This window comes from Mustela putorius, unplaced genomic scaffold, assembly GCF_011764305.1.
Source record: "Mustela putorius furo isolate JIRA1106 unplaced genomic scaffold, ASM1176430v1.1 tig00000460_pilon_pilon_pilon, whole genome shotgun sequence".
NCBI classification, from domain to species: domain Eukaryota; kingdom Metazoa; phylum Chordata; class Mammalia; order Carnivora; family Mustelidae; genus Mustela; species Mustela putorius.
The window spans coordinates 16,159,674-16,177,626 of record NW_025421389.1 but is presented as its reverse complement, the minus strand read 5'-3'; the positions used below and the strand labels follow the sequence as shown (position 1 = coordinate 16,177,626).

Below are 17,953 nucleotides of genomic sequence, written 5' to 3'. Positions count from 1 at the left end.
GCAAATATCTTCTCCCATTCCATGGGTTGCCTCTTTGTTTTGTTGATGGTTTCCTTTGCTGTGCAGAAGCTTTTGATCTTGATGAAGTCCCAAAAGTTCATTTTCGCTTTTGTTTCCTTTGCCTTTGGAGGCATATCTTTTTTTATTAATTTATTTTCAGCATAACAGTATTCATTATTTTTGCACCACACCCAGTGCTCCATGCAATCCGTGCCCTCTATAATACCCACCACCTGGTACCACGACCTCCCACCCCCCGCCCCTTCAAAACCCTCAGATTGTTTTTCAGAGTCCATAGTCTCTCATGGTTCACCTCCCCTTCCAATTTCCCCCAACTCCCTTCTCCTCTCTAACTCCCCATGTCCTCCATGCTATTTGTTATGCTTGAAAGAAGTTGCTATGGCTGATATGGAGAGGTTACTGCCTATGTTCTCCTCTATGATTCTGATGGATTCCTGGCTCACGTGCAGGTCTTTTATCCATTTCAAATTTATCTTTGTGTACGGTGTAAGAGAATGTTCAAATTTCATTCTTTCACATATAGCTGTCCAATTTTCCCAGCACCATTGATTTAAGAGACTGTCTTTTTTCCACTGTATATTTTTTCCTGCTTTGTCAAAGATTATTTGACCATAGAGTTGAGGGTCCATATCTGGGCTCTCTATTCTGTCTATGTGTCTGTTTTTATGCCAGTACCATGCTGTCTATTTATTTATTTATTTGGCAGAGAGAGAGAGAGAGAGAGAGACTGTGAGAGTGGGAACAGAAGCAAAGGGAGTGGGAGAGGGAGAAGCAGGCTTCCTGTTGAGCAGGGAGCCGGATACTGGGCTCGAACCCAGGACCCTGGGATTATGACCTGAGGTGAAGACAGATGCTTAACGACTGAGCCACCAAAACAAACATTTTAAGTAACAGAGTTTAAAATGGATTTGACACCTCAGGAGATATTGCCTTGACCCTTGAGTCTTTCTGGATGAGGATCATGCTTCTCCATGATGATAAATACTCAGAATGTTTTCCAAATGCCTTGTTTAGCTTGGTTTTATATATGACAGGCCAACATTCCAGAAAACATTTTATTTAGCAGAAAATTAATTTGTTATTATTAATTATTATTATTTATTAATCAATTTATTTTTAAGTAAATAATCATGACACTCTGGGTTAGAAAATGCCTTGTCTTGGGAAGATATAGTTATGTTTTGTTCTTTCCTCTGATTTCTTCTTGAAATTCAAAGGTAGAAAATAAGAGCTTTCATCCTCAAAGGGACAGTTCTCTGGTGAGGTTCATAGTATCCTTGATGAATCTTTTACTTTCTGGTGATTATGACCCGTATGAATAGGAGCTCTGAAACTTCTTTACCCCAGAGACCACTGGAGTATTCCTCCCCCAAGATAAACATCTTACTAATTAAACTTTCTCTCTCCAGGGCTTGGCAGACTGTAAGTTTTTCAAGTATGGATGCCACCTCACTTGTCTGATTCAGAGATTTTCTTTTTTCTCAGGGACTGCTGCCTTTGTACCTTCTTAGAACACATTTAGATTTTCTGTGAAAGTTGATTTTTTAAAGCTTGAATTAATATAAATAAAGAAGGGGAAAATACATGTTCCTACTAGAACTAATGTATGTCTTAATTAGCAGGAAAAGGGCTTTGTGAAACCAAGAAAACTTGATCTAGGGGCACTGGGGTGGCTCAGTTGGTTAAGAATCTGTCTTCAACATAGGTTAAGATCTTGGGGTCCTGGGTTCAAGCCCCGCATTGGGGTCTCTGCTCAGTGGGAATCCTGCTTCTCCCTCTCTCCCTCAGCCACCCCCCCCATTCATTCATGTTTTTTCTCTCTCTAATAAATAAATAAAATATTAAAAAAAAAAGAAAGAAAGGAACCAGGGACACCTGGGTGGCTCAGTCATTACACATCTGCCTTCAGCTCAGATCATGATCCCAGGGTCTTGGAATCCAGCCCAGCATCAGGCTCTCTATTCAGCAAGAAACCTACTTCTCCCTTTCCCACTACCCCCTGCTTGTGTTCCCTTCTCACTGTGTTTCTTTCTTTAAAATAAATAAATAAATAAAATCATAAAAAAAAAGAAGAAGAACTGCACTGAATCTATAGATCAATTTGAGAGAATTGACCCCTTAACAATATCTGACCATGAACACTGAGTCTCTTTCCTTTCTTTCAATAATGTTGTATCATTTCCATGTTCAGGTTTCTAGCACATCTTTTGTCAGATTTATCCCTATCTTCTATTTTGATGCTATTTTAAATGGTAGTTTTAACATTTTCAATTTCTAATTATTCATTGCTAATAAATAGAAATACAGTTGATTTTGTATAATGATTATGTTCTACAACTTGGCTAAACTCATTTATTTGTTTTTGTAGCTTTTTTAGATATTTCACCAGATTTTATATATAGATGATCATGTTGTCTACACATGTAGACAGTCTACTTCTTCTTTATAATCTGGATGACTTTTACTTCTCTTTCTTGCCTAATTGTCCTCATACTACTCCTGATTTTAGGCAGCAAATGTTGTGTAATTTTAACATGAAGTATGAAGGTAGGTGTGAGTTTTTTGTAGTTTTTTTGGTTTTGTTTTTCTCTTTTAATATGTTGAAAATGATTCCTTGTATTCTTAATTGCTGCCATGTTTATCAGGGATACATTTGGGAATTTGTCAAATGCATTTTCTGCATCTATTGTGACAATCATTTAGTTTATTAATATGGTAAATTATATTGCTTGAGTTTTAAATGTCAGACCAAACCTACCTTCCTGGAATCAGCCTCACTTGATCATGATGTATAGTTATTTTTGAAATATCAAGGACTTGATTTGATAAAATTTGTTAAGAATTTTTGTATTTGTGTTTATAAAGAATATTAATCAATAGCTCTATTCTTGCAATGTCTTTCACTAGTTTTTTGTATCAAGGTAATGTTGGGGTTATAGGATGTGTAGGAAAATGTCTTACTTATTCAATTTTCTGAAAGACAATTGGCATATCCTCTTCACCTATTACAGTCTAGAATGTGCCTCCCAGCAGAAGTATTCACACCGTTTGTTTTTCTTCTGTTACAGTCATGTTCTGCCTATTGTCTCATAGCTGAACATACATGTTTTTATACTTTTTGTTCTAGTTTTATATTTATGGCATGAGAAGAGAGAAGAACCACATGGTCCTCTCAATTGATGCAGAAAAAGCATTTGACAAAATCCAGCATCCATTCCTGATTAAAACGCTTCAAAGTATAGGGATGGAGGGAACATTCCCGAACCTTATCAAATCTATCTATGAAAGAACCACAGCAAATATCATCTTCAATGGGAAAAAGCTTGCGTCCTTCCCATTGAGATCAGGAACATGACAAGGATGCCCACTTTCACCACTCTTGTTCAACATAGTATTAGAAGTCCTAGCAACAGCAATCAGACAACAAAGAGAAATAAAAGGTATCCAAATTGGCAATGAAGAAGTCAAACTCTCTCTATTCGCAGATGACATGATTCTTTATATGGAAAACCCAAAAGACTCCACCCCCAAACTACTAGAACTCATACAGCAATTCAGCAATGTGGCAGGATACAAAGTCAATATACAGAAATCAGTGGCTTTCTTATACCCTAACAATGAAAATACAGAAAGGGAAATTAGAGAATCGATTCCATTTACTATAGCACCAAGAACTATAAGATACCTGGGAATAAACCTAACCAAAGAGGTAAAGGATCTGTACTTGAGGAACTACAGAACACTCATGAAAGAAATTGAAGAAGACACAAAAAGATGGAAGACCATTCCATGCTCTTGGATCGGAAGAATAAACATTGTTAAAATGTCTATACTGCCTAGAGCAATCTATACTTTTAATGCCATTCCAATCAAAATTCCACCAGTATTCTTCAAAGAGCTGGAGCAAATAATCCACAAATTTGTATGGAATCAGAAGAAACCCCAAATCGCTAAGGAAATGTTGAAAAACAAAAATAAAGCTGGGGGCATCTCGTTACCTGATTTCAAGCTTTATTACAAAGCTGTGATCACCAAGATAGCATGGTACTGGCATAAAAACAGACACATAGACCAGGAGAATAAATCCAGTCCCTGTTATCATATCATAGGCCAGAATAGAAAACAGATAATTTAACTGTTTTTATTTTTAATTTATTTAAACTTTTATAAAATTTCTTTTAATTTCTAGTTTAGTCATTTGCTTGTGTTGTGAAATATAACTTATCTAGATAAAAGCTGATAAGCATAAATGTACAGTTAAAGTTCATTATAAAGCAAACACTTAATGTCACCACCACACAAATTAAGAAATTAAATGTAGCTCACAATCTTGAAGCACTCACATATCCCTTCCTTGAAGTCAGTTCTCTCTCATTCAACTATCATGACTTCTACTGTAATTCTGATTTCTTATTAATTTTGAAGTTACTACTAAACAATTGCTAAACTTTGTCTTTTTAGAATGTAAATTTGTGGGATCATGTGCTACTACTTAATTTCTAGTTTCTATTATTTAAAATTGTGTTTTACATTATAACTACATCATAGTTATAAATTCATTCTTTATATTGATGTGTATTATTACATTGCAAAGCATGTTCTTGGTAGACATTTGTGTGTTCAAATTTTAGCTATGGCAAAAATTCTGCCTTGAATATGCATACATTATTTTGATCCACATGTGCATGGGTTTCTACAAAGAAATTTCTGTCTTATGAGGGAAATATCTCTCACCTTATACAAAAATAATTAACTATTTTCTAAAGTAGTTCTATAAATTTATAGTCCCTTCAACAATGTGAAAGTTCTAGTAATTGATGATTTTGATATTTAAGCAAATTTTATTGCAATATAAATTTTCATTTCCCTATATCTTCAAGAGATGGAGTAGATATTTTTGTTATTGTCCATTGACTATTTGTATTTTCCTTTGGTGAAGACTGGTCAAGTCATTTGCCTGCTTTCATATTGAATTGCTTGTTTTTAAAATATGCATACTAAAAATAAAAAAATAATAAAATAAAATATACACTATTGGAGTTCTTTACATATTGTGCTATGAGTCATTATTAGTAATATATACTATAAATAACACCTCTAATTTTCACTTTTTCTTTTTGATTTTCCTTTTCATTCTTTTAATGTTGTTCTTAGTTTGAAAGCAACCAAAATTATCAATGTTTACTTTATTGTTACTAGTTTCTGTATCAGGGTCAGAAAAACTTTTCTCAGTTTAATTTACAAAGCTGTATTGCTTGTTTTACAGATTAGAATTTAGAAAATCCTGGAATTGATTTTGTAAAAGGTATGTGGCAAGAGATTAAATGTATCTTTTACTTATTGACTGAGTTGTCCAAGCATCATTTATTGAAAAAAAAATTTCTCCATGATCTTCCATATCAGCTTTGACTTAAAGTCAATTATCCGTATATTCAGGGAAAATGTTTTTATGTTTTCTCTTCTATTCCATTTCTCTGTTAGTCTAATCTAACATTAACACATTGTTTTAGCTGCTATAAGGAAAAATAATAAATAGACATTTGTAAACATGTTTAGCCTTAAGAGTTACTAAAAATTAATATCTAAAAATAGTTGGTTGTCAATTGCTTATGATAAAAACTGCAACTTTTAAATATGTTATTACATAATGCTGGTAAAATTGGCCCTCATAAGCACGGCTGCCAACAAAGTAAGTAATTTGCCAATAGTCTTAAAAAAACAACATTCATTGGGATGCCTGGGTGGCTCAGTTGGTTAAGCAGCTGCCTTTGGCTCAGGTCATGATCCCAGCATCCTGGGATCGAGTCCCACATTGGGCTCCTTGCTCCGCAGGGAGCCTGCTTCTCCCTCTTACTCTGCCTTCCACTCTGTCTGCCTGTGCTCGCTCTCGCTCTCTCTCTGACAAATAAATAAATAAAATCTTTAAAAAAAACAATATTCATTAATTCTTATGGCATTTCTATTTAGGTCAGCTTATTATTTTTCTAAAGATTTTATCTATTTAACCAGAGAGAGAGAGAGAGAGAGAGCAAATGAGTAGGGGTATGAGCAGAAGGAGAAGGAGGCAGAGAATCCCAGGCAGACTCCACACTGAGGAGCCTGACATGGGGCTCGACCCCATGACCCTGCGACCATGTTCTGAGCTGAAGCCAAGAGTCATTCACTTAACGTCCTGAACCACCCCAGCATCTTATAGGTTAGCTTGTTTTTAATAAGGTCTCAAATATGGATAACTGTATGAGCTAAGAGGTTTATCACAGTGTACTTTATATATTATCTACTTACCTGCTTAATTTATTTTGGGAAATATAAGGAAACCTGTTAATTTAAAAATTGAAATTAAAAGGGAGACATGCAAAACTACATATGTGGTATGATTGTATGTAGTTCAAAATATACCATAACCATGTGGTTCAGTGATTGGTAAGAAAACACCATACTGTTAACATTGGTAATGGTAAGGCAGAGGAACTGTGGTATATTTTCTTGCTTTATTGGATATTTACCAAAAAACATATAAAGTTGCAATGCTACTTTTATGATGAGTATATGTCATTATGAAACAATGAGGTAAATAATGGAAGAGGGTACGAGGAAGGAGAGAAATTTCTCTAATTATTCCCTTTGCTCATTCATGCTCTGTAAGTCTGAGTATTGGGCCACTGGGGATATGTCTCAAAAGAAACTCTCCAGCTTGAAAACATAAATCATGAATTTCAGGGTCAGACTACACAGCAGGGCTGAGTGTAGAATCTATGTGTCTTAGGTTTTAGAGCAGAGAGTGCAAAACCTTGCCTCTGTGTGTGGCATCCTACAACAAAATAGGGTTTTAGCCTTACGAACACATTCTTCTTGCCTAGAAACTAGAAAAATCCCTCTACCATGTTAAATGGGTTTTTCATTAGCTGGTATGTGTTTAAAACTTTGCCTGCTTCTCTTTAACTTTTGTTCTGCTTATACGATTCTTGTCTCTCTTTCTGTCCTGTTTCCACTCTGTATTTGTCCTGCTCATTTCCCCTCCTCAACCAACCGAAGAAGGAGAATCCTGGAACTTAAGAAAATTCTTAGATGTGGCTGAGTTCAGAGACCCATAGTAAGTCTGCCCTCAGAAAGAAATGAAGGGGTGAAGTCAGATTAAAGTGTGTTTGTGTGGCAGGAAAGTGGTTTGTAGGAGTAGGTGGTGAAATTGAAGGGGATGGATTCTTTGTGAATCTATTTTGCAGAAGGTACAAAAATTGGAAATTATACCTACTCTTGACATCTTATCAATATCAATCCACTTTTCTTATCAATAAGAGAATTTCCTATAACAGGGGCATATTTTCATTCCTTCATTGAAGATGAAGGCATAAAAGGCAAATTTCAGTGAATGTGGTGGTAATGAAACACAAAATTTATAAAAAGCTAATAATACTAAGTTTTAGAAGTTCCAGTTGGAGGAAAACATGTTGTCTACCTTCCTTTGCAGGAGAATTAATTTCTTCATTCATTTCCCCAAGAGATGAGCCTATAAATTCTGCTTGAAAATCTTCTGTGATGGAAATTTAGTCCTTTTACAAATGACTTTAAGATTATGCAACATGTGGTCTTAGAAAATCTTTTTTTTTTTTTTGGACTGATGTTACATTCTTTCTTGAAAATAAGTTTGGATGGAGATGAGTCATTGAGCGCGGACAGCAGGGGAGGACTGAGAAATATTTCAAAAGTGAATCTAAGGTAATTTTTGAAATTTACAATATTTCCTGGGGCAGACCTTTGTGAATTCAGTTGTTGATCTAGAAACAGAAAGTTTCAGATTAAAGGGAGAGTTTATGCACTTCTAGTCAACAAAGAGATCTTTTAATTCTCCCGGTATTATTTACCTAATACTCTCTTGTGGATCTAATGAAAATAACATTTTTCTAACCTGAGTGTCTTTCTCTCCTTTTTCTCAAGGAAAGACTTATTTTTTTATAGAGGAATTTTAGGTTTCCAGCACAAGTGAACAGAAAACAGAGATTTCCCATATACTGCAGTCACTGGCATATGTACAGCCTGCCTCATTATCAAACATTCCCCACCAGGTAGTACTTTGTTAAATGATGAACCTGTATCAACACATTATAATTTTTCAAAGTCCATAGTTTATATAAGGGCCCACCTTCAGTGTTGTACATTCTATGGATTTGGAAAATATAGAATGACATATGTCCACCATTTTAGTATCACACAGAGTGTTTTTACTGCCCTAAAAATCCGTACCCTTCTTATTAATCCTACCCTGGCCCTCAAACCCGGGCAACCACTAGTTTCTTTACTGTCTCCAGAATGTCATAAAGTTGGAATTACACAGTATGTAGCCTTTTCAGATTGGCTTCCTTCATTTAGTAATATGCACTTAAGTTTCCCCTGTATCTTTGCATGGCTTGATAGCTCATTTCTTTCTAGTGGTGAATAATATTCCACTTCTGGATGTACCATAGTTTATTAACTCATGCCCCTACTGAAGGAGGTCTTAGTTGTTTCCAGGTTTTGACAATTATGACTAAAGCTTCTATAAATATCCATGTGTAGGGTTTTGTGTAGATGTAAGTTTTCAACTCCTTTGAGTAAAAACCAAGGAGCATGACTGCTGGATTGTATGGTAAGATTATGTTTAGTTTTGTGAAAAACCCTCGAACTGTCTTCCAAAGCAGCTGTACCATTTTACATGCCCACCAGAAATGAGTGAGAGATCCCACTGCTTCACAGTCTCACCAGTATCTGGTGTTGCCAGTGTTCTGGATTCTGGCTGATTCTATTAAGTTTGTAGCAATATTTCATTATTGTTTTAATTTGCATTTCCCTGGTGGACATATGATGTAAAACATCTTTTCATATGCTTATTTGACATCTGTACATCTTCTTTGGTAAGGTGTCTATTAAGGACTTTGGCCCAATTTTTAATTGGGTTGTTTGTTTTCTTATTATTGAGTTTTAAGATTTTGTACAATTCGGATAATGGTCCACTATCAGATATATCTTTAGTAAAATATTTTCTCCCAGTCTGTGGCTTGTCCTCTCATTCTCTTGACTGTCTTTTGCAAAGCAGAATTTTTGAAAATTATGATGAAGTTCATCTTATCAACTTTTTCCTTAATGGATGGTGCTTTTGGTGCTATATCTAAAAGGTCATTGCCATATCCAAGGTCTTCTGGATTTTCTTCTATGTTATCTTCTAGGAATCTTACATATACTTTTGTATTTCACATTTATCTCTGTGATTCATTTGTGAAGGGTGTAAAGTTTGTGTCTAGATTTATTTGTTTGCCTATGGATGCCCTGTTGTTTCAGATACATTTGTTAAGAAGACCATATTTTCTCCATTGTATTGCCTTTGCTCCTTGTTCAAAAATCAGTTGACCATGTTTATGCTTTGTCTGCTTTTTCAAATCTCACAGATCTTTTTCAAATCCATTTCTAATTATATCTCCATCACATTTGCTTTTGTCATTACCATACTATCACCCATACTATCACAGTCTTACATGCATAAGGTTGGTTGTTCAACTAATATCGAACATTTACTACAAAGTGTCAAGCACTGAGGTAACCATTTCATGTTCATTATCTCATTCAATCCTCACAAAGACCTTATGAGGCAGACAGTATTATGACCCATTACTCTTTTGCAAGGTATGAGGCCCAGAGATATTAAATAAATTGTTTATGGCCCCAGTATTAGTGAAAGGCAGAGATAGGGTCAGGTTTATAACCAATTTTATGTACCTCTTGAGTAGATTTTACAAGAAGAATACTTCATTTTATTCATCTTTATATTTCTAGCAAGTTGATAAAAAAATGAATGTTTTTGAGCTTGAATCACTTGTTATGTCTTAAACTCAATATTTAAACTGCATTTGGGGCTGCAAAAGAGTCTTTTTGTCTTCCTGTCTATCTTTGCTGGGATTATAATCTTTTCAAACACTTTGAGCAGGACAAGCTTTATATAGGGGTACATGGCTCTATAGATTGATTTCAAGAATGGTCTGCTGAGCTCTTATTTTCTCTATTTCCTTATTCTTGCTAGAAATTCTACGTATTGAGATTTTTGTCCATGAGACTTTATCCTTGTTAAAATGGAGATAATGCAGGAGATAGTAACAGATCAGCAATTTATAAGCTGGTATGAATATATTTATCAGATGATTTCCTATGAACAAATATTGATCACAGAGGGAAATCAGTTATATCCAATGACAAATATGGAAGGCTAACATAAAATTGGATACAAATGAACAGAAAGAGATATTGTCCTTCTGAAAATATAATCAAGGGGTTTTTTTAGGTTTATCTGCTGACATTAATAAAGCTAATGATATTAATGTTATTGAAATTTAGATTTGTGAGTTCTATAGTAAATAAATAAAGTCTAGCTTCAGAAAGATACATTTCTAGTGAGTGGATAGCTTATAAATATGAATGGTCTAGTTTTCTTCTTGAATATAAACACTTGAGAATGGAAAGAGTATTGTTGAAGGTAAAAATAAGTGGGGCCTATTTACCACCAACTGATTACAACTTGGCTGATAATTAAAATAAGACGGCTACCTGATGACAAATTTTCCTTGGAGAAATGCACCAGTTTGTGTGATGATAAATCAGATTGGGAGAAACTATTATAAAATTGATAATAAGAGTTGATTCCTGCAAGAGGTTTGCCAACTATAAAGATATATTACTCTGTGATTTAATTTAACACATGAAAAAACAGGCTGGAAGTGACACATGACTTAGCTTCAGGGCCAGATTAGTGTTGGTCTCCTTTTCCTTTTTTGGATCCCTGTTGCTTGTAGCCCTTGCCTCGGAAATAATTCTACTCAGAAGGTACTTTCACAGTCATTTGTGATCTGTCACAACTATTACTTTACTTCTCCAGGATGCCCCGCTGTGCGAACATGCGGAACTACACTTCTGTGACAGAGTTCACCCTATTGGGAATTCCCAATACTGAAGGGTTGGAGAACATGCTTTTTGTCTTATTTTTGGCCTTCTATCTCTTCACCTTGCTGGGAAATCTGCTCATCTTCCTCACTATTCTGGTCTCCTCCACCCTGCACAGCCCCATGTATTTCTTCCTGGGAAACCTGTCTGTGTTTGACATCTTTTTCCCTTCCGTGAGTTCCCCCAAAATGATGCTCTATCTCATGGGGCAAAGCCGGACCATCTCTTACCAGGGCTGTGCCTGCCAACTCTTCTTCTACCACTTCCTGGGGGGCACTGAGTGTTTCCTGTACACTGTGATGGCCTATGACCGTTTCGTGGCTATTTGTCACCCTTTGCGATACACCATCATCATGAATCCTAGGGTGTGCACTGGCTTGACGTTGGGCACTTGGCTGGGTGGCTGTCTACATGGAAGTATCCTCACATTTCTGGTCTTCAGGCTACCCTACTGTGGCCCCAATGAGGTGGACAATTTCTTCTGTGATATCCCGGTGGTGCTGCCCCTGGCCTGTGCAGACACCTCTCTAGCTCAGATGGTGAGTTTCACTAACGTGGATGTTGTGACTCTTACATGTTTTTTCCTTATCCTTACTTCCTATGGTCACATCGTCCTTTCCATATTGAAAATCAGCACCTCTGAAGGCCGGCGCCGAGCTTTTTCAACCTGCAGCGCCCACCTGATTTCAATCTTCTTGTTCTACGGCCCGGTGATGCTCATCTATCTCAGGCCTGCGTCCAGCCCCTGGCTAGATTCTGTTATTCAGGTGTTGAATAATATTGTCACTCCTTCTCTCAACCCTTTGATTTATACCTTAAGAAACAAGGATGTGAAATTGGCTTTGAGAAAAGTATTCACTCAAATGGCCCACATTTCGGGGGCATGAGGTATAGGGGTAATTCCTCTCCGAAATTCTTTGTGAAGTTGCTTCTCATCCACTACTCTTAGAATGGGATTGTGGCCAAATAGTGAACTGGGCAAAGTTACTACCAGTTCCTTAGGAGTCCTGACAGTCACGTGGTAGGGGTCCCCGGAGCCACTGAATTAATCCTACATGGAAACTTTCCAGATTAACCCAGCCTTATCTCTTTTTAATTTGCCAAAACAATGTACTTTTTCTGCCTCACACAGGCTGTACTTGTTGGAACTCTGGTTTGATCAATTACCACAAATCTTCAAGTTTCTAGAAGCCATGGCCTATCTTCCTTCCTTCCTTCCCTCCCTCTTTTTCCCATCCTTCCTTCTTACACCTTACTCTATTCTGTTATGGTCTGTCTCTGGTCATTCAACAAAGCTAGGTTTCATGGTTGACATGCTATAAAATTTAAAAGCAGGATCGCACAGTTTGGTAAATTTAGGTTTAAACTTAATTTATAAATTTGGCTTTAATGATATGCTCCCATTAGACAAAAATTCCATTTGGAGCTTTATTCCTTTGGCCCTCAGAGATGTCTGGCATTGAAATTTACTCATTCTATCTCAAGTGAGAAGCTGACCATTAATCTATTCTTATAAGATAAAAGAGTGGATTCCTGTAAATTTTAGAGGAGAGGTTTTTGAGCCAGAATTCTCTATACACTATAGATATTTTTTGTTTCTTGAAAATATATCTGTAATTAATTGAAATTGAGCCATTAACAATATTTACTATTTATTTTTAAATCTTTCAACACCTAAATTTTAACATTTCATCAAATGAATTTCAGGCCAATTACCTATCTATTCAGTCATCCATTCAAACATCAAGAAAAGTAAGCTACCATTGAAAAATCTTACCATGTGTATGATGGTGTTCTAAGCGCTTTCCATGTATTGACTAAGTTAACTCACAAAATCTTAAGAGGTAAATACTGTGATATCTTTCTTTTAAAGATGAAGAAACCTATCTTCATCAGATAAGTATTGACACAAAGAAGTGAAGTCAGAGAAGTATTGTCACAAAGGAGTCTGAATCTGGAACTAAACCTTCACTGCCTTATAAGAAGCAGTGAAAAATCATAAATTCTGTATAATCAAACTAACCCTTATATCTTGCTTTTTATATATCATTTACAGTTCCAATATTTTGCACATTAACATGTAATATTTTGCACATATTAACTAATGTAATCTGAGCAGCATCTCTATTAGGTGGATACATTTACTCTCCTCAATTATATGTGAGAAAATGGAGACACAAGGACATTAAGTAACTGCAGGAGAGACAAATAGTGAGGCATTGGACATAATGAGGAAAGCGCTCTGGGTGATATAAGTAGAAATAAACAATGATGGAAAAATAAGAACCTCAACTCCTTTCCACCCCATTGTAATATCCATTCAGTTGGTCATGGCCTGGCTAACTTAAAACTGTGTATCTGACTAGTGTCAGATGGGATCAGAACAGAGCATCCACTAAATTACTTATGCAAAGTGTAAAAGGGAAGAAGTATTTGTGGGAGCGACATCTACCTGTCTATAATGTAAATCAAGTATTTATATAAAACTAGCTGATTTACTCTAACAGTTGCTAATATCTCTACTTTATTAGTCAAGGGCCACCTTATTTACTTTATTTGAATGTTCCTGAATCCATGGCACTATCTGTGTATTGTATCCATTTGTATTATAGTACAACAAATTACTCAGATACTAAGCAGTTTGAAACAAAATCATTTATGGTCTCATAAAGTTCCTGAGGGTCACGGATCCTGGAGTAACTTAGTGTGTGGTCTTGACTTGGGATCTCTCATGAGGTTGTAGGCACACTGTTGGGTAGGGCTGCACTCATCTGAAGGCACAACTGGGGCTGAAGGACATGCTTCCAAGATGGCTCATTACATGGCTGTTGGGAGAAGGCCACTGTCTCTCACTCAGTACCTGGGCATCTTCTATATATAGTCATCGACATGTCTTCGCAACATGGCAACTGGCTTCTACCAAAGTGGCTGATCCAAGAGAGAGTCTGAACAGGAAGCTGCAAAGCTTTTTATGAAAAACTTTCCCAAATCATGTACAAGATTCCTGCTTTTATTTTCTTCCTGTTAGAAGTAAGTCAGTACATTTAGCCCACCTCCCATGGGAAATTAGGCTCTACTTTTTGAAGCAAATGTCAAAAAAAAGTGCTCCCTCACAGTTATATGTCTAACTTACATAAATTTTTTTTTCTAATTGTAATTCTTCATTTGGGATTATTTCATTTGCTAAAGACATACCCTGCCATACATATTTCTTTACGTGGTTTTCTTGATTTAGAATGTCCATTATAATTCTTTCTGCCTTTATGAGAACCACATAAATGTTGGGTTCTTGTTCATCCTCAAACATTTCTGTGATACTTTCTCCAAACCTCCCATTCTACAATGATCCATTTCTTCTACCAGCAGATAGTTCTTATTGCTTTAATTGTTCACTTATCAGTAAGAAATACAAATTATAAGAGTTCTTAGATCATCATCATTTTGGTAGTTACATGATTCATAAGTTACTATTTAATATTTCAATTAGTGACTAGTCCAGAATACAATTAAGTCAGAAGGACGGCCATCAGGGTAACATCAAATATTTATTGGCAGTTTACTATTTATATATTGATATAGTGCTATCCAAAGAGGATGGAGTAGTACGCTAGATAGATAGAATCTCTGTCCTTACAGAGGACAAAACATATTGGGCAAGACAGACTTGGAACAAACAATACATGATTGGAATAAAGGCTTTGAATAAAAAAAAAAGAAGAGACTGTGAAGACTCAAGTCTAGGTGAAAGTACAAGGACCAAGGAAGAAAGAAAGATAGAAAATTCAGCAAAAAAGGAAACCTATAGCATTTGTCTAGAGACTAGGGATATTAACTATATTGCTATATATTATTTAGTTTCTGTTTCTGTAATGCCACATTTGACGAACTTGAACACTATCAGTCCTCCCAGCTGGCACTGTGAAATAAACTGAAATGGTGCCCTTCCAATGAAAGGAATGGCCCTTTATAAAATGAAATATGATGAATATTGTTCAAAATATTTTAAAAATGCCTTATACACCAAGTTGAGTAGTTACTTGGTGTTCCTGTTTTTCAGGAAAAAGAAGGCTTTCCATTTGACAGGGAACCTCACTGAAATAAACATTATTTTAAAAAGGAAAAGAAACAATTTTAATGAATGGCCTACTTCCTCAAATAGTCTACAATTTTTCTGAGATAAAAATTTGTACCTAATATCTCTCCATCTCTCTATTTCACCTCACATAGTTCTCTTGCAGAGTATGTCCTTTCTGCGATCTGTTCTAAACCTGAGAAATTCTATCCGTATTCAAACCCATGAAAGAGTTAGCAACTACTGTCTCTGAATCAGAGTCTAGAAAACCATTTTCCCTTACCTTTGGGAAAATTCAGCTCACTTAAACCTATGGAAGGAATAGGTGTCTCTGAATGGCTGGACTAGAGACTCCTTTCATTTTTTGACACCTCAGTCATAGTCTTTTTTTTAAAATTTATTTATTTTCAGCATAACAGTATTCATTGTTTTTGCACCACACCCAGTGCTCCATGCAATCCGTGCCCTCTCTAATACTCACCACCTGGTTCCCCCAACCTCCCACCCCCACGCCCTTTCAAAACCCTCAGATTGTTTTACAGAGTCCATAGTCTCTCATGGTTCACTTCCCCTTCCAGTTTCCCTCAACACCCTTCTCCTCTCAAACTCCCCTTGTCCTCCATGCTATTTGTTATGCTCCACAAATAAGTGAAACTATATGATAATTGGCTCTCTCTGCTTGACTTATTTCACTCAGCATAATCTCTTCCAGTCCTGTCCATGTTGCTACAAAAGTTGGGTATTCATCCTTTCTGATGGAGGCATGATACTCCATAGTGTATATGGACCACATCTTCTTTATCCATTCGTCTGTTGAAGGGCATCTTGGTTCTTTCCACAGTGTGGTGACCGTGGCCATTGCTGCTATAAACCTTAGGGTACAGATGGCCCTTCTTTTCACTACATCTGTATCTTTGGGGTAAATACCCAGCAGTGCAATTGCAGGGTCATAGGGAAGCTCTATTTTTAATTTCTTGAGGAATCTCCACACTCTTCTCCAAAGTGGCTGCACCAACTTGCATTCCCACCAACAGTGTAAGAGGGTTCTCCTTTCTCCACATCCCCTCCAACACATGTTGTTTCCTGCCTTGCTAATTTTGGCCATTCTAACTGGTGTAAGGTGTATCTTAATGTGGCTTTAATTTGAATCTCCCTGATGGCTAGTGATGATGAACATTTTTTCATGTGTCTGATAGACATTTAGTCTTTTATATGCCCTCGGTATAGTCACACAGTGTGAGATGTGTTAAGTCAGTTCACTGTCACCCAAAAGTTTTCACAAATTCATCTTATACTCTCATTGATCCCCCATCCCCTGGGCTGCCTACAGTTTGATCCATTTCTTTTGCAATTGCCAACCTGGGGTGTAATCTACTTATTGATGGGGGGGCAACACTCTTGATTTCCCTCCCAAGTCCAGAAACAATTGAGATGAAGACAAAGGTGTTTGAATACATAAAAATAGCAACTTGATTGCTGATAATTAAGTTATACAGTTACTAAATTAAGAAATATGGCTTAGGGTACTTAGGTGGCTGAGTTGGTTAAGCATCTCCCTTTGGTCATGAACCTGGCTTCCTGGGATCGAGCCCCACGTCTGGCTCCCATTTGGTGGGAGTCTTCTTGCTTCTTTCCCTCTCCCCCTCTTCCTTTCCAAGCTCATGCTCTCTCTCTCTCAAATAAATAAATAAACCTTAAAAAAATATGGCTCAGATCTGTGGCCAAATATGTTTCTTAATTTTTTTTCCCAGTGAAAGCATTTGGTTCCCCCCTTTGTTCTGTCTCTGGAATCTTTCTCAAAGAATTTAGTTTATGTTTTCCTTTTGCTTACATATTGACTTGGGTAAGGCATCCTACCCTAGGTGTTAGTGGGATTATCAGTTTCTATGGCATGTGGTACCATAATAGCTCAACAGTTAGCAAGTGAGTGAGGCATGGAGGTCCCTTTCTTCATCTGTTGCTGTGGTATGAGGAAGTACGGAGGAAAGCAGAGAGGACCCCAAATTTCATCACAGCGATAGCTGATATTTCAAAGTGAAGTACTTCAACTTCCAAAAAGCTGTTGTGGCTTCAAGCTCTTTTGAAAGAACTTATGTCTGAAATATATTAGACAGTCCTTATATGTGATCTCTTTGTACAAAGTTCTGCTCAAGACTGACCCAAACAATCAGGAAAAGAGCTCTCTTTGAAAGAGTAAGCTGTAAGAATAAACATTTGAGTGGTGACATTGGATGTCTACCAAAATTATTCTACCATTTAGACTTTATGAGGCTTATCACTAATATTGGAGAGAAGATACTGTGAGAATTTCAACAAAACCCCCCAAAACAATTTACAGTCTTTGAGGATAGTTGAAAAGGGAATGGATACACAAAAGATTTGTATGGGAATTTTCATAGAGATATTATTCATAATCAAAGCTGGGAACATTAACAACACAGGAAACAATAGGTGTTGGTGAGGATGTTGAAAAAGGTGAGATTTGGTGAGAATGATAACTGTTGCAGCCACTCTGGAAAACAGTATGGAGGTTCCTCAAAAAGTTAAAAATAGCACAATCCTATGATCCAGCAATTGTAATACTGGGCATTTACCCAAACAATACAAAAATACTAAATCAAAGGGATACATGTACCCTGATGTTCAGAGCAGCCTTATCAACAAGAGCCAAGTTATGGAAAGAGCCCAGATGTCCAGTGACTGATAAATTGATGAAGAAGATGTGGTCTATATATAAGACGTGGATGGAGCTAGAGAGTATTTTATTAAGCAAAATAAGTCAGTCAGACAAAGATAAATATGATATGATTTTACTCATATGTGGAATTTAACAACACAATCATAGGGGAAGAAAAGAGAGAGGCAAAACAAGAAACAGACTCGTAACTTTAGAGAACA

The 17,953-nt window shown here is 36.5% G+C and overlaps 1 protein-coding gene across 1 annotated transcript; it reads left to right on the top strand.

Annotated features, from left to right (window-relative positions):
* Positions 1-10,937: 10,937 nt before the first annotated feature.
* On the top strand, positions 10,938-11,870 carry LOC101680758 (putative olfactory receptor 10D3). Its single transcript, XM_004750249.1, has one exon. The coding sequence runs from the start codon at positions 10,938-10,940 to the stop codon at positions 11,868-11,870; it is 933 nt and encodes a 310-aa protein (XP_004750306.1).
* Positions 11,871-17,953: the final 6,083 nt, after the last annotated feature.